This window comes from Megalobrama amblycephala, linkage group LG8 (assembly GCF_018812025.1).
Source record: "Megalobrama amblycephala isolate DHTTF-2021 linkage group LG8, ASM1881202v1, whole genome shotgun sequence".
In the NCBI taxonomy this organism is placed as follows: Eukaryota; Metazoa; Chordata; class Actinopteri; order Cypriniformes; family Xenocyprididae; genus Megalobrama; species Megalobrama amblycephala.
Window position 1 is genome coordinate 22,435,437 of NC_063051.1, and position 23,920 is coordinate 22,459,356.

At 40.8% G+C, this 23,920-nt stretch overlaps 1 protein-coding gene across 2 annotated transcripts in view; it reads right to left on the reverse strand.

Annotated features, from left to right (window-relative positions):
• cacng5a (calcium channel, voltage-dependent, gamma subunit 5a) overlaps positions 1-23,920 on the reverse strand; it is an 85,556-nt gene that overhangs the window by 20,001 nt on the left and 41,635 nt on the right. For both annotated transcript variants that reach the window (XM_048200086.1, XM_048200085.1), the window contains exon 2: positions 3,853-4,089. In XM_048200086.1, the coding sequence (XP_048056043.1) occupies positions 3,853-4,048 (196 nt within the window). In that variant the 5' untranslated portion in view covers positions 4,049-4,089. The remainder of the gene's footprint in view (positions 1-3,852; positions 4,090-23,920) is intronic.

Sequence of the window (23,920 nt, forward strand, 5' to 3'; positions counted from 1 at the left end):
AGTCCTGAAACCTCCCACTGCCAGTTGTTTTACTCTCTGACCGAGGGAACACTCGGGACAGATGCACTGGCACACAGCTGGCCCCGGGGCCTTCGCAAATATGCGTTTCCCCCAGTGAGCCTACTTGCACAGACACTGTGCAAAGTCAGGGAGGACGAGGAGCAGGTCCTGCTAGTTGCACCTTATTGGCCCAACTGGACCTGGTTCCACTCTCACTCCTCGCGACAGCCCCTCCCTGGCCCATTCCTCTGAGGAAGGACCTTCTTTCTCAGAGACGACGCACTCTTTGGCATCTGCGTCCAGACCTCTGGAAATTCCATGTCTGGTCCCTGGATGGGACGCAGAGGTTCTAGGTGACTTATCCCCTGAGGTACTTAACACCATCACTTCGGCACGTGCACCGTCTACAAGACGTGCTTACACCTTGAAGTGGAACCTGTTCGTCGAGTGGTGTTCTTCTCGCCGAGAAGACCCCCGAAGATGCTTGATCAGAGTCGTGCTGTCCTTCTTGCAGCAAGGGTTGGAGCGTAGGCTGTCCCCCTCCACCCTCAAAGTCCACACTGCTGCTATCTCCACTTAGCACGACCACATAGATGGCAAAACTGTTGGTCAGCACTACCTGATCGTCAGGTTCCTTAGGGGGGTGAGACAGTTAAATCTTCCTCGACCCCCCCTCCATACCCTCTTGGGACCTTGCTCTGGTGCTTCGAACACTTCAGATTGCTTTGAGAGATTGCTTTGAGCCCTTGCAATCAGCAGACTTAAAGATTCTGTCTCTGAAGACTTTGCTGCTGTTTGCATTGGCCTCCATCAAGAGGGTAGGGGATCTGCAGACATTTTCGGTAGGCGAATCGTGCCTAGAGTTCGGCCGGGTGACAGCCACGTGGTACTGAGACCCCGGCCTGACTATGTGCCCAAGGTTCCTACCACTCCCTTCAGGGACTAGGTAGTGAGCCTGCAAGTGCTGCCCTCGGAGGAGGCAGACCCAACCCTGGCTTTGCTATGTCCAGTTCGCACTCTGCGACTGTACATAGACAGAACTCAAAGCTTCAGGACCTCAGACCAGCTCTTTGTCTGTTACGGAGGCCAGCAGAAGGGAAAGGCTGTCTCCAAGCAGAGGATGGCCAACTAGATAGTGGATGCCATCGCCCTGGCTTACCAAGCTCAGGGCGTGCCCTGCCTGCTCAGGTTGCATGCTCACTCCACGAGAGGTGTAGCATCCTCCTGGGCGCTGGCTTGTGGTGCCTCGCTAACAGACATTTGTAGAGCTGCGGGCTGGGCGACACCTAACACGTTTGCTAGATAACTATAGCCTTTGTGTCGAGCCGGTCTCCTCTGTGTCGAGCCTCAGGTCAGAGACACGGAGAGGCCCCGGCTTAGTGTCGGCTTGCTGCGCTACATGTGCTCTTTTGCTCCAGAGAGTCCCTACGGGCAGACCCTGTTGAGTCCTCCGGTTACCCTTCGGCAGCCGACGTGGCGGAGCGTCTGGTTCCAGGCCTATACTCCATTGCATCCTTGAGAACCTGGGTTCCATATGTGTGACCCTACGGGGATCCCATATGGTTTTTTCCACGGTTGCTCCTAAACGAAGCCTGTGTCTTTCCCTCTGTGAGAACCCATCTCTCATCGAGTTAGAGTCACCCCAGTTCTTCCATATGTTGTACAACCTACAAGGTTAGTCCATATGTACTCCTCCACATAACTCCTCCGGGGAAGGATGTGGCTTCCGCAGCGTTCCTTTTCTAATGAAAGGTTACGCTTTCCCAGCGTTATCCAATAGTCTCACTGAATGGGTTTGGGAACAGCAGTGATCGACCCTCTCTGTGTGTTAGCCCTGTCCCACCGTCCTCAGGCAAGGGGGTTCAGGTGGCTTACAACAGAGCGCTGGAAGAGGGCAGCTCCTGTGGCGCTTTGGTAGGGATTCCTATTCGTCGGTCTGTCCGACGTACGTCGAACGTCGAACGTGACCGACTGAATGGGAACGTCTCGGTTACATAGGTAACCCTCATTCCCTGAAGGAGGGAATTGATACGTACGTCTTGTCGCCACAGTTGTTGTCCTGCTGATGCTGCCTCCTGCTTGGTTCGGCTCCTCAGCGAAAACCTGAAGATGCCACGCACCTGCTGCTCATTATATACCCACGCTGCAAGGCGAGCAGCTGATGCATATGATTGCATGCCAATGTGCATTGGCTCGTTGTAGTTACACTCGAAGTAGATTGGCCTCTCTAGTGAGATTCCTATTTGTCGGTCTGTCCGATGTATGTCTCCATTCCCTCCTTCAGGGAACGAGGGTTACCTATGTAATGTTCATCATGGGGAATTTCTAACAAACACAGATGAATAATATTGAACCCAGAAATATAGACTGGATAACCTATTATTTTATTTGTTTGTTTGTTTGTTTTTAGCAAATTTATATGTCAAGACAAAAGAATTTAAAATGTTACAAAATACATACCTACTTAAGTCTTGGTGGGTTTTTTTTTCAACTCCGGACATATAGTTTCATTTGGAAGCCATTTCTAAAACCATATGCCAAGATAAATGTCATTATCTCATTATCTGTCGCACTGCAAGATGTCTGAATCCAAAACAGTTATTAAATAAATATAAATCATTAAGTATTAGAAAAAGTAAATTCCTATATGACTCCGCTAAAGTTGAATCTGCATTTATATTCACATACTATTAAAAATATATTTACATTATATAAGTGTTATGCTACTTAAATAATCTTTGAGAGCAAGGGGGCCTCACACACATTGCATGGTTTGCGTATAAGGAGGACCAGCACTGCTTGCTCATATAATTCGTTCAGTCTGACACCATGTTATGTTTGTGATAAAATGATGAGGTTTAAAAGGAGGCTCTGGGTGCATGCAGAATTTACTTGAACATGAGGATTTATTAAACAATTTTCAGATATGCAACATGAGTGCTAACTCTTAAGCAGCAAGTACACAACCGAACTTTCTAGGGCTAATTTGCATAAATTGTACTGACAAATGCTATAGCCAATAAGAACAAAGCATACATGTCTCTGACATGTGATTGGTTCATAGCCAAACATGAGAATACAACAGGTGTTTCCATAGTGTCACGTACTGACACAGCGTCAGACCAAGCTTATGTAACCAAGTTATGTTTCCCCTTGTTATTCCTTTTTTGTTTTTTTACATCTGTATTTTTATTCAACTATGTAAACCCAAAAAGGCATGAAATTTGGACATACTACATTCACTCCTAATTTCTGAGTTCCCGGTTACAATCAAGTGGAACATAATCCAAAAATAAAATATAAGAGAGCAGTATCTTTTTTATTGTTCAAAAGTACTGTAGATGTTTCTTTCACAGCAATAAGGAATATTTTAATTCTTGCCCTGGAATATGAAATAAAAGGTACCTTTCCTTCTAATATCTTGCAAACATTACATAAACCCAGTGTATACAAAGATAGAGGGTCAACTGCTACAGTGAAATATTTTTTTTACAATGATTTTTATGTATTTAATTATATAACAAATGTACACTATAAAACACTAATAGTGTCACTAAGGAAGCACACACGGATACTTGTATATATGGTTTACGGGGACTCTCCATAGATGTAATGGTTTTTATACTGTACAAACTGTACATTCTATCCCCCCCTACACTACCACTACCCCTAAACCTACCCACCTTAAACTATCTGCATTTTTTTAATTTAAAAACAAAACAAAACACAGTTTAGTATGTTTTTTAAGCCATTTGGTTTACAAGGACACAGGAAGTTACGTTGTAATACCCATGTTATTATACATATTTGTGTCCTCATAAACCATATATACAAGAACACACACACACTTACCTGCAAGAAAACAGACCCTCCAGAGCCCTGAATGGAGAGACATACGAATTTCAGTGCTCTGATTGAGAGGCAGGATGACCCCCTCTTCCAGGTAGAGCCAGTAGTCAGTGCTGACAGCAATGCCCAGCAGCCCCAGACTACACACAGCAAACACACTGCTGAGGAGTGTCAGTGCCTTTCTGCCACACAAACTCATCTTTCACATCAACAGGGGGTGCAAGCTGCAGAAATCAGGAGCTGTAGAGAGAGAAGAAAATCCTTTAATAAGCTTAAATAACTTAATCTTCTATTTAACATCCAAATAGCTTTTTAAATATATATAAATGCCAAGGAATCAGCTCTTCCCAAAAATTAAAATTCTGTCATTATTTACTCACCCTCAAGTGTTTTTTTTTTTATTTTATTTATTTTTTTATTTTTTTACATATGGTACTATGGAAGTCAATGAGGCCCATCAACTGTTTGGTTACCAATATTCTTCAAAATATCTTCTTTTGTGTTCAGCAGAAGAAAGAAATTCATACAGGTTTGGAACAACTTGAGGGTGAGTAAATGATGACAGTATTTTTTTTTTCGTTTTATCTATCTGTTTAAGTCACAAAAGAGCCAACAACGAAACTCATAACATTAACAACACTGGCATTATTCTTTGTATCAAGTATGGTTTTGCAGTTTTATGCACAGAATCAGTAGATCAAGGTTTCTTCTATCAGTCCATCACACACACACAATCTAGTTCAGTAGTCAGAGCATTGATCAGGGAGTCGGCCATTTTAAGTCTCAAACGCAAAATCCTTCCAATACACTGAAACGTTCGTCCCCTAAAAAGTTTGTCCACAATGCACTATGAAAACCAGGGAGTATCAATTCTCATCACGTTTCCTTAACAGAAATTCTGAAGCATGAAACATAAAACACAAAACATATCAGTTCTGCTGTTGTTCATAAATAGTAGTGATATAATGGCCAATTTGATGGTCCTTCAGCGCCACCTTTGCTTAAATTTAATGGAGATCAAGGACACCAATAAGACACCCCATCTCAACTCCCCTGTCTCCCCAGCGGACCTGTTTTGGTTCTAAGTTAGATGGCTTTGCTGAGCGTTTTATAGCATCCCAGAAATCGTCACAAGCCAAGAGCCATTTCCTCCTGCAGGAATCAGAAGCACACCAGGCCAGCATCAATGCCTGCTCAGCCCCAGCCCAAGGCAGAACCTGAGATCAGGCAGTGCTCCTGCAGTGCTTTGCGCTACCCCTTTCCAAGGTGCCCTGCCCTAAGATAGTGTTGGACCCTGAGCAGCATCCTAAGCAGTCCTGATTTACTAGGCATGTGGAGGCTGTGTCCTGACAAGGCCGGACTGCCTCCCAAGCCACTATGTGTTCATCTCCCAACCCCCTGTTCAGTTCCGGGCATTGGGGATGTTGTTTTGGTTGCAAACGCTGGATCTGCCACACCAAGAGTATGCAAAACCAAGCTCCTCACCGCTGTTATAGCGAGTCAAAATTCAAAGATAAAAAATAAACACCTTCACGAAAAGAGCACTTCTCTTCTTCTTTGCACTATCACGAGCGTCAGCTCCCCAACACAGTACGGCGACCTGTCACTTGTGACTCTCTAGCCTCTCACCACCCAAACCATCCCCCCTGAGACAGAAGGGAGTACGCATCCTGAACTATTTCAATGACTGGCTAGTCTTGACTCAGTCGAGACTAGAGATGTGCACACAGGTCCCTGCTCCTCAGCCATTTAGAATGTCTGGGGTTCAGGATCAAACTGGTCAAGAGTTCGCTGTCTCCCAGCCAACAAATTTCTTCTCAGATGCAGACCTGGCTTTCGCCGGAGTGCTCTCAGAAAATTCAGAGGCTTGCGGCATCATTCAAAGTTAGACTTTCTCTTCCCCTCAAAACGTTACAAAAATTGCTGGGCCTTATGGCAGCAGCCTCCTCAGAAGTTCCTCTAGGTCTGCTTCATATGTGGCCATTTCAATACTGGCTAAAAGCCTGCGTCAAAGCTGATGCCTCAATCTCAGGGCAACCCACAGCTGCGTCAGCAAACTGGTTCCCTGGAAATCACCCCATCTGTACCAGTCGGGTGTGCATCTGGGCTCAGTCTCCAGAACAAAGGTAGTTGTGACAGACGCCTCCAAATTGTGTGCTGTTTGTGTAAATTTGTGTGCTTCAGAGGCCGCTCTAAGGGCCTGCCAGTCACGAAACAGAGACTGATTATCTCATTAGATAGTGGATGCAATAGCATTGGCCTAATAGTTCCTTGGGCTTGCAGTATCCTATCAGAATAAGGGCCCACTCCACCAGAGGAATGGCCTCCTCCTGGGCGTTGTCAAGCGAGGTGTCCATTAACGACATCTGTGCAGCAGCCGGCTGCTCCTCGCTGTCCACCTTTGCCAGATTTTATAACCTAGACATCTCTGCTCTTCAAGCATGGATTCTATCTGTTTAAAGCTAGTCCCGGGCTCCTGAAGGGACCTGCCGGACTAGGATACCTTGTCTCACAGAGCTCCCAATGAAGGGTCAAGCATGATTTGATGGGTGAATTATGGCTTTGGCTCCGTACATTTTCCCTTGATTATGAGCCTAAAATGGGGCCCTGTGCTCGTAGCATGGCGCTATTGGATTGCGTTCCCCATAGCGTCAGTTAAAAAACTGACATGAGAAACTGACTGACCTTTCTTCATTTTCCGCGTCCCGTTCCTTCTCGTGCACAGTTGAGCGCGCGAGCCTTTCAAAGTAGCCTATACTTCTTTGGCCTTGAGTGCGGAAAGAGTTTGTGCGCACTATCTAGTGGACTGCTGTTTTTAATAATAACACCGTCCGCTTTCTCTGTCAGATCTGTAGGAGAGCGGAAAGGAAATGGAAGAAGGATAAACTTCAGATTTCAGTAGCACTTTAGAATATTGTTTCTTACTTACTGAATAACTAATTAGGAATTACTGAAGAATTAATAGGTAATTCTTCATTAACACTTAAGTCACTACTGTTAACTGTTTGTAATAGAATTTTATGATTATGTTAAGTAACAGTTAGCTAATCAGTAACTAATGAATTCTGTCATACCTCCTGAAGAACTACTTGTAATTATCTACTAATTAAACTTCAAGAAAAATAAGTGAAAAGTAAGTGAAATGAGTGAAACAGGGCAATGAGTGAAGTTAGCAGTTTCCCCGCCGAAAACAAGCCAAACTACCGCAAGAGATCCTATGGAAACTGGATAACAGAGACTGGTTGATTACACTTAAATTGTTTTTAAATGTTTTAACTTTTGATTCTAAAATGTTTGTTAAATGAGTTTAAATGTAAGTATTGTATGCATGTTAAAACGGAATAAAATATATTGTTTTAAGAAATGTTCTCATCTGAAATAAAGGAAGATATCATGTAAACTAGTGGTCGTGTCATGTATTTTACAAAGGTTTTTAGATTATTACGTTAATAGTGGGTTTTTTTTCAGAGTGTAAGTTTGATTTGAGTCAGAATTATGTGGTAATTATTTATTAATTACTAATGGGTTCCTTAAATCTTTACTTTAGAATACTGTTCTAAAGTAATTAGAACAGTTTCTAAGTAATTACTGCAGAATTATCTAATAATTCTTTATGAATTGCTAATGGGTTCCCTATATTTTCACTTTAGAAAACTGTTTCAGGTTCTAAGTAGGCTAATTCCTGCAGAATTATCTAATAATTCTTTATTAATTACTAATGGGTTCCCTGCATTTTCACTTTAGAATACTGTTTAAGGTTCTAAGTAATTACTGCCGAATTATTTGATAATTCTTTATTAATTAATGGGTTCCCTGTTTTTTTCACTTTTCCTCAGTCATTGCCTTACATACTGGAATTTACTCAATGGTAATGTGATATGCTGAGGAAAACAGACACACTTACAGTACTGTATATGAAATGTAAAAAAATAATCTGAGGTAAGTTGGCTATGACAAGGCATTTAGGGGTTGGGTTCCTTTCCAAAGTTGATTTCTTACAGAACACATTCACAAAACAATTATTTACCACACAGGTAAAAACCTCTATAAAATGTATTGTAATTATTAATATTGCATTTTCATAATACTACTACTGAAATCATTAGTAAATAAGAAAGGGTCACAACTCAATGTAATTGTGTTTGACTGCTCATTAGTAGTTACTTCATAGTTATTTTTCTTGAAACTTAATTAGTAGATAATTAATAGTAGTTCTTCAGGAGGTATGACAGAATTCATTAGTTGCTGATTAGCTAACTGTTACTTAACAAAATCATAAAATTCTATTACATACTGATTAGTTAACACATCTTCCTTAGTAGTTAACAGTAGTGACTTATTTGTTAATGAAGAATTACCTATTAGTTCTTCAGTAATTCCTTATTAGTTATGCAGTAAGTAAGAAACAGTATTCTAAAGTGTTACCCAGATTTCCTATGAAATCTTTATTGATTCATTAAAGAACTTCCAGAAAGCTATGAGAGTGGCTAGGAATAAATACTTTTCAGACATTATTGACAAAAACTATCTTAAACACAATATTCTCTTTTCTACTACAAATGCTGCTCTCAATCCTCCTACTCAAATCTTTCCAGAGTCATCTCCTCAGTTGTGTGAAGACTTTCTTTATTATTTTACTACGAAGATCACAAACTTGACATTTCAGGCTAGTCCATCTGCTTTGATCATTAATGACCCATCCATTTACTCTTCGACGTGGAGGTAGTTTGAGCCACTCTCTTGCTACTCTTTTAAGTATAACAGATCAATAAAAGCCTACTTCACTGCATTATGTTATTCCTTCATATTTTTTAACAAATTGCTAAAACTATAGGTCCTAGTTTTCTCCATGTCATTAATAAATGCCTTGGAACTGATACAGTACTAGACTATATGAAACATGCAACAGTTGGGCCTCTTTTGAAGAAACCAGACCTTGATCCTTCTGTTTTTTTTCTTCTTCTAATTTTCCACCCATCTCAAATTTTAGAAAAAAACTATGTTTATTCAATTGCAGAATTTTTTGAGTACTAATTCAATCAGGTTTTGGAGTGCGCCATAGTACCGAAAGGCTCTTCTTAAAGTATGTAATGATATATTGATTTCTACAGATTCTGGAAACTCTGTGGTTTTAGTACTTTTGTACCTAACAGCAGCTTTCAATACAGTTAATCACACCACTCTTATTTCTCACTTAGAGCACTATGTGGGCCTACAGGGTAATGTTCTTAAATGGTTTACATCTTATTTGTCTAACAGATGCTATACAGTTAATATTATAAACTGTACCTCATCTGTAGCAAAGCTTACCTGTGGTGTCCCACAAGGCTCCATTCTTGCTCCCATTTTATTTTCCCTCTATATGCTCCCGCTAGGTAATATTTTCAAAAAACATAGAGTTTCATTCCATTGTTTTGCAGACGATATCCAAATTTAAGCCCAGGTTGCTCTGATAGCAGCATTCAGGTCATCTGCATAGTTGGGTGTGGTGTCTCTCATCTTCCTCTTGACAATATCCCATAGATTCTCTATGGGATTCAGGCCAGGCGAATTTGCTGGCCAAACAAGCACAGTAACACCATGGTCATTGAACCAGCTTTTGGTACCTTTGGCAGTGTGGGCAGGTGCCAAATCCTGTTGGAAAATGAAATCAGCATCTCCATAAAGCTTGTCAGCAGAAGGAAGCATGAAGTGCTCTAAAATTTCCTGGTAGATGTCTGTATTGACTGTGGACTTCAGAAAACACAGCGGACCAACATCAGCAGATGACATGGCAGTCCAAATCAGCACTGAATGTGGAAACTTCACACTGGACTTCAAACAACATGGTTTCTGTGCTTCTCCACTCTTCCTTCAGACTCTGGGACCTTGATTTCCAAATGAAATGCAAAATTTACTTTCATCTGAAAAGATGACCTTGGATCACTGAGCAACAGTCCAATTCTTTTTCTCCTTAGCCCAGGTAAGACGCTTCTGACGTTGTCTTTGGTTCAGAAGTGGCTTGGTACGTGGAATGTGACAGTTGTAGCCCATTTCCTGAAGATGTGTCTGTGTGCGGTAGTTCTTGATGCGCTGACTCCGGCTTCAGTCCACTTCTTTAGAAGCTTTCCTAAGTTCTTAAATCGGCTTCGCCTGACAATCTTCTCAAGCCTGGGGTCATTCCTTTCACTTGCACACCTTTTCCTATCACACTTTTTCCTTCCAGTCAACTTTCCATGAATATGCTTTGGCACAGCATTCTGTGAACAGCCAGCTCTTTCAGCAATGACCCTCTGTGGCTTACCCTCATTGTAGAGGGTCTTGATGATTGTCTTCTGGACAACTGTCAAGTCAGCAGACTTCCCCATGACTGCTGTTGGGAATACTGACCTAAACCCAGTATTTATACCCTGAGAATGGTAACTTGAACTTGAAATTAAATATTCTAATAATTTGAGATACTGATTTTTTTATTTTGATCAGCAGCAAGCTGTAATCATCAAAATGAAAACAAAAAAGTCTGGAAATATTTTACTTTATGTCTTATAAATATAGAATATATTTAAGTTTTACTTTTTGGATTAAATTACAGAAAAAAAAAATATTTCATGATATTCTAATTTATTGAGATGCACATGTATATGTTAAAAACTTAGCTTAGTGACCTTAAAATGGACAAACAAGTCAATTCAATTATCAGGTCCAGTTTTTTCTATCTTCGCCATATCTCTAAAATTAAGCCATTTCTTAATTTTAAGGACACAAAAGGTCATTCATGCCTTTATTTTATCCCATTTGGACTATTGCAATTCGCTTTATTTTGGCCTTAGTCACTCTGTTCTTGCACGGCTACAATTAGTACAGAATTTTGCTAATAGGATGTTGATGTGCATGTAAGATACAGAATTGATTACAAGGTACTCACACTAGTCTATAAATCCATTCATAAGCTTGCTCCTTCATATCTCTCTGACCTCATTTCAATTCATCAGCCCTCTAGATAGCTTAGGTCAGGGAATCAAATTCAATTAAAGATACAAGCAGCGATGAAAGGGCCCGGGCTCACCACCATGCATTGGCATCAGGAAAACAGTGAACAGTGGGTGACATGCATGTAAGCGATTGAATACAGGAGAATTATGGCCAAGTCATTTCAAAGTGGCACACTTCCGGCTGCCAACAGTTGGCACTTTGACAGTAACTGAATATTGCCATGTAGATGTCTTCAGGCCAGGGCACTTATCAAACAGAAGTTTGAGGCAGATTGGACATTGTATGCTTGGGTTAGAACAACTTCCTGTTTCATGGTGATAGTAGCATGCTTTAGTACTCAGCTAAATGTTTCTAGCATGTTTTAGAATGATTGTAGCATGTTTAGCACTCAATTGCATATTTTAGTATGTTGCTAGTAGTGCATCACAGTGTTAAACACGTCACTTCCTGTTGCCAGTGGGTGGCTCTATTACTGTAACTGAATATTGTCATGTAGACGCAGGACTCTTCTCAAACACATGAAGTTTGGGGCAGATTGGACATTGTATGCCTGAGTTACAACAACTTCCTGTTTCATGGTGTTAATCGCATACATTAGCACTTAGCCAAGTTTTGCATGATTTAACATGTTTCTAGTACGTGTGGTACTTCATGGAATATTTAAATATGTTTCAGAGAGTGAATTTCTGTGTTAAGCATGCCATTTCCTGTTGCCAACAGGTGGCGCTATGACTAACTGAATATTTGCATGTAGATGTCTTCAGGCCATGACTCTTATCAAACATGTGAAGTTTGGGGCAGGTTGGACATTGTATGTCTGACTTACAACAGCTTCCTTTTTCATAGCGAAACTCAAGATCTTTGCACTTTAACATCGCTTATTCCTTAAGGTTAGACCGACCAAATATGATATTGATCTGGTTAAATCTTAATGTGGAGTTAATCACAGTGTAAAACATGATATGCGCTATGACTGTAACTTTTATTAGCATGTAGATGTCTTCAGGCCAGGACTCTCATAAAACATGTTAAGTTTGGGGCAGATTAGACATTGTAAGCCTGAGTTACAACAATTTCCTGTTTAATGGCGAAACATCGGATTTTGTCAGGCCCCTGCGGACACACCCTTCAGCGAAAACTTAAGATCTTTACAATTTAATCTCACAAAGGCCTTTAGATTATACAGACCAAATATGATGTTTATCTGATAAAATGGCAAAAACTACAAAAATTTTGCAGAGAAAATTCAAAATATCTCACTTCCTGTTGAGTTTTCAGATTTTGCTGCTAGACTTTTTTGTAGGTATTGGGCTGTTATACATGTCTACCGAATTTCATACTTGTACATGAAATGTAGCGCAAAGGGTGCTTAATTGAAATTTTGTAGGTGAACTCAAGAAACTCACCAACAATGGTTGCAGGGACAAAACTTCACCAAGCAGCAATGAAAGGGCCTTCGCACCCGGGGCCACCACCACCTGGAGGCCTTAGGAAAACAGTGAACAGTGGACAACATGCTTTTAAGCTTTTAAATATAGGAGAAATATGGCAAAGGCATTTTGACGTGCTACACTTCCTGCAGGTGGCACTTTGACTATAACTGAATATTGCCATGTAGACATCTTCAGGCTAAGACTATTATCAAACATGTGAAGTTTAGAGCAGATCGGAAATTGTATGCCTGAGTTACAACAACGGCCTGTTTCTTGGCATTAATCGCATATTTTAGCACTTAGCCAAGTGTTACATGATTTAATGTGTTTCTAGTATGTTTAGTACTTCATGGCATATTTATGTGTCTCTGGGAGTGAATTACAGTGTAAAGCATGCCATTTCCTGTTGCCAACAGGTGCCGTTATGACTAACTGAATATTGGTATATAGATGTCTTCAGGCCAGGACTCTTATCACACGTTAAGTTTGGGGCAGGTTGGACATTGTATGCCTGACTTACAAAAGCTTCCTGTTTCATGGTGAAACATCAGACTTTGTCAGGCCACCATGGACATGCTGTCCAATGAAAACTCAAGATCTTTGCAATTTAACATCGCTAAGGCCTTAAGATTAGACTGACAAAATACGATGTTGATCTGGTTAAATCTCAATGAGGAGTTAATCACATTCTCCAAGACTCAAAAGATTTGAGATCCAAATACAGCTTTTATTAGCGGGACAATCCAGACATGTAGTCCAAAATACAGGCAACAGGTCAATATCAATCCAAACAAGCAAACAAGTCAGGGAACACAGGCAAAAGTGTAATCCAAGAGTCAGGCAAGAAATCCAAAACCAAGAGACATGAATCAGGAATAATGCTCAGGGGCCATATTCACAAAACATTTCATATTATCACTAAGAGTTCTCCTAAATGGCAGTAAAAGTTCTTAGCTAAGAGTTTTCTCTTAAAACCTATTCACAAAGCTGCTGAGACAAACTTTTACTAAGGAATAGACAGAAGTCTTAAGCTAAGAGTAAGGGCGGGGTTGATCTCGTTGCTATGATGTATACACACAGTGACTGGCTGATGGGGGAGGAGTCAGCGTTTTAATCATAGAAATATTGTAGAATGAGGTGTCATGTTTCCATATTCCATATAAAGGTTTTAAGATACAAATGTTGCCATATTCAAATAAAGGTTTTAAAATGTAGGCTAAGTGTCACTAATTAAACTAGTATATACAGTTAATTGTCCGCCTCTTGGATGTCTGCATCTCAAGAGAATGCAGAATTCAAGCGACAAATTATGTTTTATAAACAAAGTTTGGGAGGAACACATTCAAACTGTCTTTCTAATCAGCATGAGAAGAGGAATAAATACACAGAAGAGAGCCGACTCACCTATAGTTACTTTGACAGTTTTCTGCATCCCTCCGCCACCCTGTGCCTGGGGATATGGGGAGAACTTTGGGTTTGGGCTACATTCCAAGCTTGGAGCCCTCTATCCCCTTGGACAGTAGTCACCAAATATGCTTATTATATATTTTATTACTCTAGTCAATCATTTGTAAGTGTGAACTCATGAAAACCACTGCCACAGGTAATCAGGCAATATTTATTTATTTGTTAAAGGTGCCATCGAATTGAAAATTGAATTTACCTCTGCATAGTTGAATAACAAGAGTTCAGTACATGGAAATGACATACAGTGAGTCTCAAACTCCATTGTTTCCTCCTTCTTATGTAAATCTCATTTGTTTAAAAGACCTCAGAAGAACAGGCGAATCTCAACAAACACCAACTGTTACGTAACAGTCGGGGTGTACGCCCCCCAATATTTGCATATACCAGCCCATGTTCAAGGCATTAGACAAGGGCAGCCAGTATTAACGTCTGGATCTGTGCACAGCTGAATCATCAGACTAGGTAAGCAAGCAAGGACAATAGCGAAAAATGGCAGATGGAGCGATAATAACTGACATGATCCATGATAACATGATATTTTTAATGATATTTGTAAATTGTCTTTCTAAATGTTTCGTTAGCATTTTGCTAATGTACTGTTAAATGTGGTTAAAGTTACCATTGTTTCTTACTGTATTCACGGAGACAAGAGCCGTCGCTATTTTCAATTTTAAACTCTTGCAGTCTGTATAATGCATAAACACAACTTCATTCTTTATAAATCTCTCCAACAGTGTAGCATTAGCCGTTAGCCATGGAGCACAGACTCAAACTCATTCAGAATCAAATGTAAACATCCAAATAAATACCATACTTACGTGATTAGACATGCTGCAACGAACACTTTGTAAAGATCCATTTTGAGGGTTAATGTGAACTATGTGAACGTTGTTTATGCAATGATAGAGTCGAGAGCTCGGGAGGGGGCGGAGAGCACGAGCAATTAAAGGTGCCGCAGCCTGAATCGGCGCATTTCTAATGTAGGGACTCGTTCGACAGACGTTACCAAATGGCTTTATCAGCCAGAGGCATGATTGAACAAAGCTTCATTTGGTCCAAAAGATCCATTTCCTGACAGGAAAAACCTAGCCTTAACAGAAGTGATGACACGACTTCTTTTAACAAAGGACTCTGTCTAAAGGACTTCTTAGCTCATCAGCAATAAACTAATCAGAACCTATCACGTGGGTCTGATCACATTAAATCTATTGATTCTCTCACAAAACCCTCTTGTATTATCGGACGGAACAGGAAAACACCCATCAACGGATTTAAAGACGAATATGTCCTATCTATACCTCCTTTGTGTTGAGCAATCCATTTTGACCCGGTCACTTGTGACTCCGGTCGCTGTTCAATGACTTTATGCTTACAGACTCAATCTTGAATTTCAAATGGACCATCATTAAGAGATCATTTTAAACTATATACAGAATAATACATGCCATGATGTAATTACTAACATGTCTATTCAATGTATTCAATATGTGGGTTTTCTTCAAATGCATTATTGTAATCATTGTTTTAATTAGGTCAGTCTAGTAATATGTGTGTAAGAAGTGTGTCATGTTTGAGTTCTAAATACAGAGTTTATAATTCTCTGTAATTCTGTGTGAATGAAACATTGAAATTCAGTATCAGGAAGATATTAAGAAACGTTATAAAGTTGTTAATAGTTGTTAATAACAGATATCACACGATGTGATCAATAGACAATACACGAGGCGTGTCTAACCTCCGTAGCAACGTCTCATTGGAGGATCGCATCTGAAGGATGGAGCCAAATTGCTCCTTTAAAACTATGCTTTCCCAATAGCTAGTTGTCAGAAATCGGTCAGAAATCGATCAGAAGTCGGACTGAAGCACAGTCGTTGAAGCCCAGTAGCCGAAGCACCACTACTTTGACCACGGCGGAAAAGTTGCTTGGGTCATGCTGAAAAGAAGGAGTTGAGAACTGATCCTTCACCGGGGCTGATTTTCCATCTAACAGTCGCCGACGTCATCCACGAGCCGCGCAGCTGACCATTCAACAGCCGTCACATCCAGACTCCAAAACACTCTGTGAAACATCTGACCAAAGTCTCCAAAGAAGAAAACTGCTCAGAACAGCGCGTTTCACCAGCCGGCAACAACTTTAAAGCTTCCGCGCAACCCACGAAGGGCTTTCCCGAGAAGACGTCACCTGAAAGACAGCCAATCCAGAACGGGGCTCCGCTGCACACGAGTTGCAGAACAACCCGATTACCTCAGCTGTCAGAGCAAACGCAGGTACAAGCAAACTTCTCTCTCTTGCTGGAAACTGGTGAAACTCCTTTAAACCTAAAGAATCAAGCCAAAGCTCTGCTTTTGTGATTTTCCTCAGGTTGCGATGTTTAGTTAGTATTTGGGACTTTCTTCATAACTCATATCAACTCCGTGAATGTGTGTGTGTGTGTGTATGAATGTGTGTGTGTGTTTAGCCTTAGTTTCTTGTAATCATTAGAAGTAGTCAATAAAGCTTGTTTTGATTTTCACATATACGAGTTTCTTGTGCTGTGTGTCAAAATACTGCCTTAAACTTAAAAGATCAATCTACCTCTTGCTTATAATAATATAATAATTATAATAATAATAATCATAATAAAATATTGTTACTGTTGGCAGCAGAATAATATTTTATCCAGAACTGGTAAAATACTCTAACCTCAGTTTTCGCTGGACGAATAATTGATGAAGTGTTAAATATTAATTCTGACTCATTTACAGTGAATCATTTACAGTTGATTCAATTCTTATTCCCTGTAACAATTAAATTGAGCTAATAAATGACCTAAGGTCTTACACTAATTATGCCTCAAAATAGGCAGTTAAAAAATTATTTTAAAAAATCTATGTGGTATTTTGAGCTGCAACTTCACAGACACATTCAGGGGATACATTAGACTTATATTACATCTTGTAAAAAAATGTTCGATGGCACCTTTATAGATTTATTTTTGGCGCCTCATCGTAGATTCAAATCTATAAATCAAAATGTATTGGATTTATGAAGAAAAAGTTCAGCACCTAAGGTTCTATTGCTGTTGCCTCAATGGTGTACAGTGTCTTTGGGTGGATTAGTACGGTGGCCCAGTAGTGCACAACACAACGAAATTAAAAAAGCAAACATAAGTTCACAACACAACGGAAACAAGCCACAACACAACGAAATAAAGCCACAACACAACGGAATAAGCCACAACACAACGGAATTAAACCACAACACAACGGAATAAGCCACAACACAACGGAATCAAGCCACAACACAACGGAATCAAGCCACAACACAACGGAATAAGCCACAACACAACGGAATTAAACCACAACACAACGGAATCAAGCCACAACACAACGGAATCAAGCCACAACACAACGAAATAAAGCCACAACACAACGGAATTAAACCACAACACAACGGAATCAAGCCACAACACAACGGAAATGCTCCCGACCACTTGGGGGCTCTCAGAGCTAGGTAATATTACTATTCCTTGCCACTGTTCTATAAAGTCGACAGTTTTACAAAGATATCAATACCATGATTAGTTTTAAGTATGTAAGCATTGTATATCGACATGGTATATTAATTAAAAATCAACTACGTTCACAATAGCTTCATATTTATACTTGTGAATGATTTGACGCGATACCACGGCGCATGATAAAGGGAACATCCACCAATTCCACCAAGTGGTTAAAACGTATAATTTGTATTCATTAAAATTACTTTTAACATTTAAAAACAGACATGTTCAAATTCCAAAGGTTGTTAGTTCCTGTTGGTAAGACTGACAAGCTTTGGAATTTGAATATGTCTGTTTTTAAATGTTAAAAGTAATTTTAATGAATACAAATTATACGTTTTAACCACTTAGTGGGATTGGCAGACGTTCCCTTCATCATGCGCCGTGGTAGCGCGTCAAATCATTCACAAGTATAGGCCAAAATATGAAGCTATTTTGCACGTAGGTGATATTGAATTAATATTTCATGTCGATATGCAGTGGTTACATACTGTTTAAACTAATCGTGGTATTGATATTACTGCCGACTCTATAGAACAGTGGCAAGGAACACTAACTTTACCGAGCTCTGAGAGCCCCCTAGTGGTCGGGAGCATTTCCGTTGTGTTGTGGCTTGATTCCGTTGTGTTGTGGCTTTATTCCGTTGTGTTGTGGCTCGATTTCGTTGTGTTGTGGCTTTATTCCGTTGTGTTGTGGCTCGATTCTGTTGTGTTGTGTCTCGATTTCGTTGTGTTGTGAACTTATGTTTGCTTTTTTAATTTCGTTGTGTTGTGCACTACTGGGCCACCGTAGATTAGTACTGTTTGTGATTTGGTTTTAGTGACTTAGGAGTCCTCTTGACTACTCCTAACGTTTCACAGATTTAGGAGCTAGTTTTAGCACTAAAATGCTTTGTGAAATACTTTTAGAGCAAAAAATTTAAGAGTCCTAAAATTAGGACTGACATGCCCATTTTTTTATTTTAAATTGGCAATTTAGGAGCTACTTTTAGCCTTAAGATGTTTTGTGAAGACGGCCCCAGAGATACAGTATAACACTAGGCAAAACCTCACAGTGAGAGACAGAGTAAAACAGGCTTATATAGACAGGGCTAATGAGGATAATGACAAACACATGAAAACAATCATGGCTGTTGAACTGGGGCAATGAACTATGGGAAATAGAGTCTTTGACAGAGTGATAATAGTCCAGGGTGAAGTGCCCTCTGGTGGCAATCAAAGGCAATCCAGCTGGTGGTTTTGACATTTGCATGAAGAATTCTAAACAACATTAAGAGGCTAATGCTTAACTCTGTAAAGAGTGAGATATTAACAGATACACCGTTCTGAGTCTCCCATCGGGTGAGACACTAACAGATACAACACTATTCTGAGCCTCTGGTTCATCCAGAGAGACAGCAAAAGGTCCTACGACCTGAGTCTACAGCTTGTGAAGCAGCAACCTAGACAACCATGTTCTAAGCCTTTAACCTGTGAGGAAAGAGACATTAACAAACACTATGCTCAGTTTCCATCCAGCGAGACAGTGACGACATCTGCAACAAGGTTAAGCTCAGGAGAGCAAACCTTAAACCCAAGGTACCTTCGTCTGTGTGTTCCAGATTGTTAAGGACCTTCTGCACCTACATCAGGGCCTCATCTGTGTGTTCCAGATTTTAGGACCCTTTGGTGCTCCAGGAGATCAACATCCAGCAGAGCTTCGTGTTCAAGGCTGTTGAAACAGATTCTGGCTCCCATCGGATGAGACACTAACAGATACAACACTATTCTGAGCCTCTGGTTCATCCAGAGAGACAACAAAAGGTCCTACGACCTGAGTCTACATCTTGTGAGGCAGCAACCTAGATGACCACGTTCTAAGCCTTTAACCTGTAAGGAAAGAGACATTAACAAAAACTACATTCAGTGTTTCCATCCAGCGAGACAGTGACGACATCTGCAACAGGGTTAAACTCAGGAGAGCAAACCTTAAATCCAAGGTACCTTCGTCTGCGTGTTCCAGATTGTTAAGGACCTTCTGCACCTACATCAGGGCCTCATCTGTGTGTTCCAGATTTTAGGACCCTTTGGTGCTCCAGGAGATCAGCATCCAGCAGAGCTTCATGTTCAAGGCTGTTGAAACAGATTCTGGCTCCTCTCCCCACTGCATTGTCACCCAGCACAACCAGTGGAAGACGTCACCGTCATCGGACTCAACCACGTGGAGCGTAAATATAACTTAACCAAGCCTCTTTCCAGAGACCTTGGCATTGTTGTATATTATCAGTATATAATTTCCTAATTCCCATTAGATGTAATATAGCTGATGTTAGTTAATAACAAATAATCATTCGTTTATTTGTTTGGTGCATAATAAAGTTTTCCACCTTATTATTTTCAGAGAAACAGTTTATCTTTCCATAAGATAACGTAACTCTTCCATAGCCACACCCAACTTAATCACTTGTATTCTATGTATCTTATGCACTTTATTCCTTTATCATTAATGGTATTCATTTAGTAGTTGTTATAGTAATTCTTGTTTATCTTTTTGTTAATAAAATTTATTTTTTTACACTTGTGTCTTCCTTGTGCTGATAATACAGAAGAGGCTCTACAAGTTAGCAATCTCACCAATTTTTCAAATAGATCAGCTGACCACTTTACATTAATTCTAAATGAATGAAAGCCCCTGTTGAGAGTGTTCTCATACTGCCAAGGTAAAAGACCTTGACTGGTGCCCTGAACTAGGAAAAGGGGGAAGTGGTCATCTGACGTACTCATAACCACACCTTAAGAGACGTGTGATCCAAAATCACAACGTTGGCGGTGATGTGAGTACCAATTCCTATTTTACTTTGTGTCTTTGGATGGACAAAGTAAAAATCACTACACAAGTTAAAATCAGATTGTAAAGAATTCTAAATTTGTAGTAAATCAGAATTAGTGGTGTAAATAACAGTGTCATCGGCATGAAGATGTACAGAACAATTTAAACATATTTAAGGCAAATCATTAATAAAGATAATAAAAATAATGGTCCCAGAGTAGAACCTTGAGGAACACCTTTTTCAACAACAACAAAATTAGAGCATTTCTAGTTAAACTTATAGAATACAGTTTTTCATGTGAGGGGCTGTCGCGAGGATCGTGAGTTCTGAGAACCAGGTCCGGTTGGGCCAGTATGGGGAAACCAGCAAGACCTGCTCCTCGTCCTCCCTGACTTTGCACAGTGTCTGTGCAAGAAGGCTCACTGGGGGAAACACATACTTGTGAAGGCCTCGGGGCCAGCTGTGTGCCAGTGCATCCGTGCCAAGGGTCCCAGACATGGGCTAGCCAGACTGGGTAGCCTTTATGTGGTCAGAACAGAAGTGATGGTGTCTACCACTGACTGGGGTAGGTCACCTAGAACCTCTGCGTCCCATCCAGGGATTAGACATGGAGTTTCCAGAGGTCTGGGTGGTGGTGCCATAGGGTGCCCTGTCTCTGAGAAAGCAGGTCCTTCCTCAGAGGAATGGGCCAGGGAGGGGCTGTCGTGAGGAGTGTGAGTTCTGAGAACCAGGTCCGGTTGGGCCAGTATGGCGCAACTAAAAAGACCTGCTCCTCGTCCTCCCTGACTTTGCACAGCAGATTTTGGCCCTTTTGGTGTTCCTTATTTTGCCGGCAGCTCGATGGCACACATCACGCTGAGAAGCATGAGCCCTTATAAGAAAGGCAAGAGAGGCGAGACGCGACCAGCATGCCGACGTCATCATGCTCTTGTTCGAGAACATGAGCCACCCATGAACGCAGTCTCAGCATGCTTATGCCCAGGCATGTGAGAGCGATCGTGGCCGCCAATGAGAACAGGAAACGACTGCATTCAGAAACACACGGTTTGAATGACATCTTGAAAAAGATTCAAGATCAAACAGTGTATGCTCTTTCAGGAATTTGCTCTCTGTGGTGCTGAAGTGCACAAGGAATTGGCCAGGGCAACACAAAAAGGACGATAGTGCAAGCCTGTTGTAAGCACTCACACTCTCATTGAAGGCGCTACCTCTTTAAGCTGAATTAACAGCAGACTCATTGAAGACGCACACTTGGGGAGAGCCATGAAAACAGCTGTTTTTGTCTCTGTCTCTCGTGAGATCACATCCACTACTGTCCGTGCTGTCACACCCATACCAGCTCGCAAAGGCTCCGTCCTGAAGAATGACTCGTCTGAGTTAAACACTCTCAGTAAATTTGCAGAGCAGGAACAATACATCCACTCGGCTCCGAAGCGAAAAGGAAATATGCGATGCACCTGCTACTCATTATGTACTCACGCAGCAGCGCGGAACAGCTGATGCAATTATTGCATACAAATGTGCATTGGCTCGTTTTTGTTACACTCAAAGTAGATTGGTCTCTCAAAGCAATCCCCAATTCGTCGGTCAGTTCCGACGTACGTCGAACTTGACCGACTGAAAGGGAACATTCTTTGTTCTATTATTTTACTTGTGTTGTTTAATGAAATGTTTAATTAAATGCATTGACTTAGAATGCCCAATGTTGGTTTTATTGCTTGTGTTAGGCTACATGAGAAAATGATTTTTGTCTACCTCATGTAGGAGATTTAATACAGTTTCAGTTCGTGGTTTTTATGTCAAACAGGTCAGGGTTGGGTACGGACTAAAATTAGTGTTTCTGTCGGATATCGGGATGGGTGTTCTGTTAATAACGGGTGTGGGGCGGGTACGGGTTTATCAAACAGGAGACATGCAGGACTCTGGTTCACACCTTGATAGAAAAAATTAACGTGATCATTTGATCAAATGATCATTTTGAGAGTGAGAGAGAGAATGAAGGAACAGTTGAAACTAGAAATAAGGGACTTAGGACAATCCATGATGGACTGTTTGAAATGACGTGATGCCCAAATTGAACAAAAAATCGAATCTATCAGTGCTAGCGTACCTAACTCCAAACAGACTATTACCAATTTCTCCACTCCATATTCGACTTCTCAAAACCAAGATTATAATGTACCAAGTAGTCCCTCAGTGTTTCCAGAACGCCATACTTCCTTACAATACAATCCCCCTGTAAAACTGGAGTTCCCCCAGATCCCCCCATACTTCATGTTCGACCCCTCAGTGGTGGTGTCGACCTCCTCTGACTGCTGTGCTTAAAGGTACCGCTAAAGACTGGTGGCTAACAGAACGGAAACATGTGAGGAGTTGGAAGCAGTTTTGAGTCTTCTTGCTGTCCTTTTTAAGTGAAGACAATAAGGACATAGGTATTAGAAAACTGCAAGAAAGGAAACAAGGGCTAAAGGAATGCATTTGAGACTATGCTTACCAGTATCAAGGTCTGTGTATGAAATGGAAAATTGAGATGAGTGAGACATTGTCCATGCTATCCTGAGAAACTGCAACCCACGTCTAGCCAGTCTGTTAAGAGGAATAGTGAAGGATGTTGGTGAACTAGTAAGGATTACAACACACAAATCGAAAGGTATTTTGAAGAAGATTTTAAAGAGATATTGTAGTCAAGTTAATGCAGCTGACCAGAAGTAGAAAATTCTATCGGCTCACTATCTCCATGCAAGACCTTGTCATGCCAGTGCCAGAATAGTTCAACCTTTTCATAACTCAGCCCTGATTGGGATCAAAACTGTCACTATCCCTGTTGGGGATTGCCCCACTGAATGCTGGTGAATATGTTATGGACCGCTGCAGATCTCTGGTCAGTCATCTGATTGAATTTGGTCAAATCTTGTACAATAAATTACCATATACAGTTTACACATGTTAGTGTATTTGAGGTATTTTTTCATCACAAACATTATCTTACACATAAACACAGCACCTGAGTGAGAGCATACAATCTGACTGCTCTGCTGGAGTAACAGTGAATAGGCAGTTACACTACCCAGGTGAAAAAAAGTACATTTCTATAATATGCTTAAAGTGCTCTATTAAAGTGCACTGATTTTGTACTTAATATACTAAAAATTCTTCTTTAGTACTTCTTAAGATCATCTTAAGAACATCTAAGTGTACTCAACTTTGCTATTTTGAGACAGCATGAAATATGAACTAAAATGTGCTTTTAATATGCTATCTCTGTATTTAAAAATATATATTTAGATACTACTTGTAGTACACTATGGGTTCAAATGTACTATAAGTGGTATCTAAATACATTTTTTAAATGTGCTGGAGACACTGCACTACATTTCTTATGTAAGTCATGAATTAGAACATCACACACATAGCAGACTTTAAACTTAAAGGAGAAGAATTCCCAACAGCCGCCCCCACATTTGAGCAGCAAATGGGTAATTAAGGGAATTCTCTAAATGTCTTTGGTGTTACCTTTTAGAACAGGCAACTCTATTAGGTGGGCAACTGGTCTGAGGTAAGTTTTACCGTCTGACAACTTCAGCAATCCGCACACATCCATCAGTACTGGGCCATGTCATCCGAATTTTGCCTATTGGCCTCTGAGCTCTTGGGAGTTGTGAATCTACGATCAGTACAACAGACTCTACTTCCAGGTTTTCTGAAGCTTTTTGCCACCTTTGTCGGGTCTGGAGAGTTGAATTGAGGATCCCCTCTACCTCCACTAGGACGGTGGGCAGGATATCCTCTGTGATGGCTTGGGCTCCGACAGCTACTTGGAGAGCATTCTGTATGGAACGGACTTCACG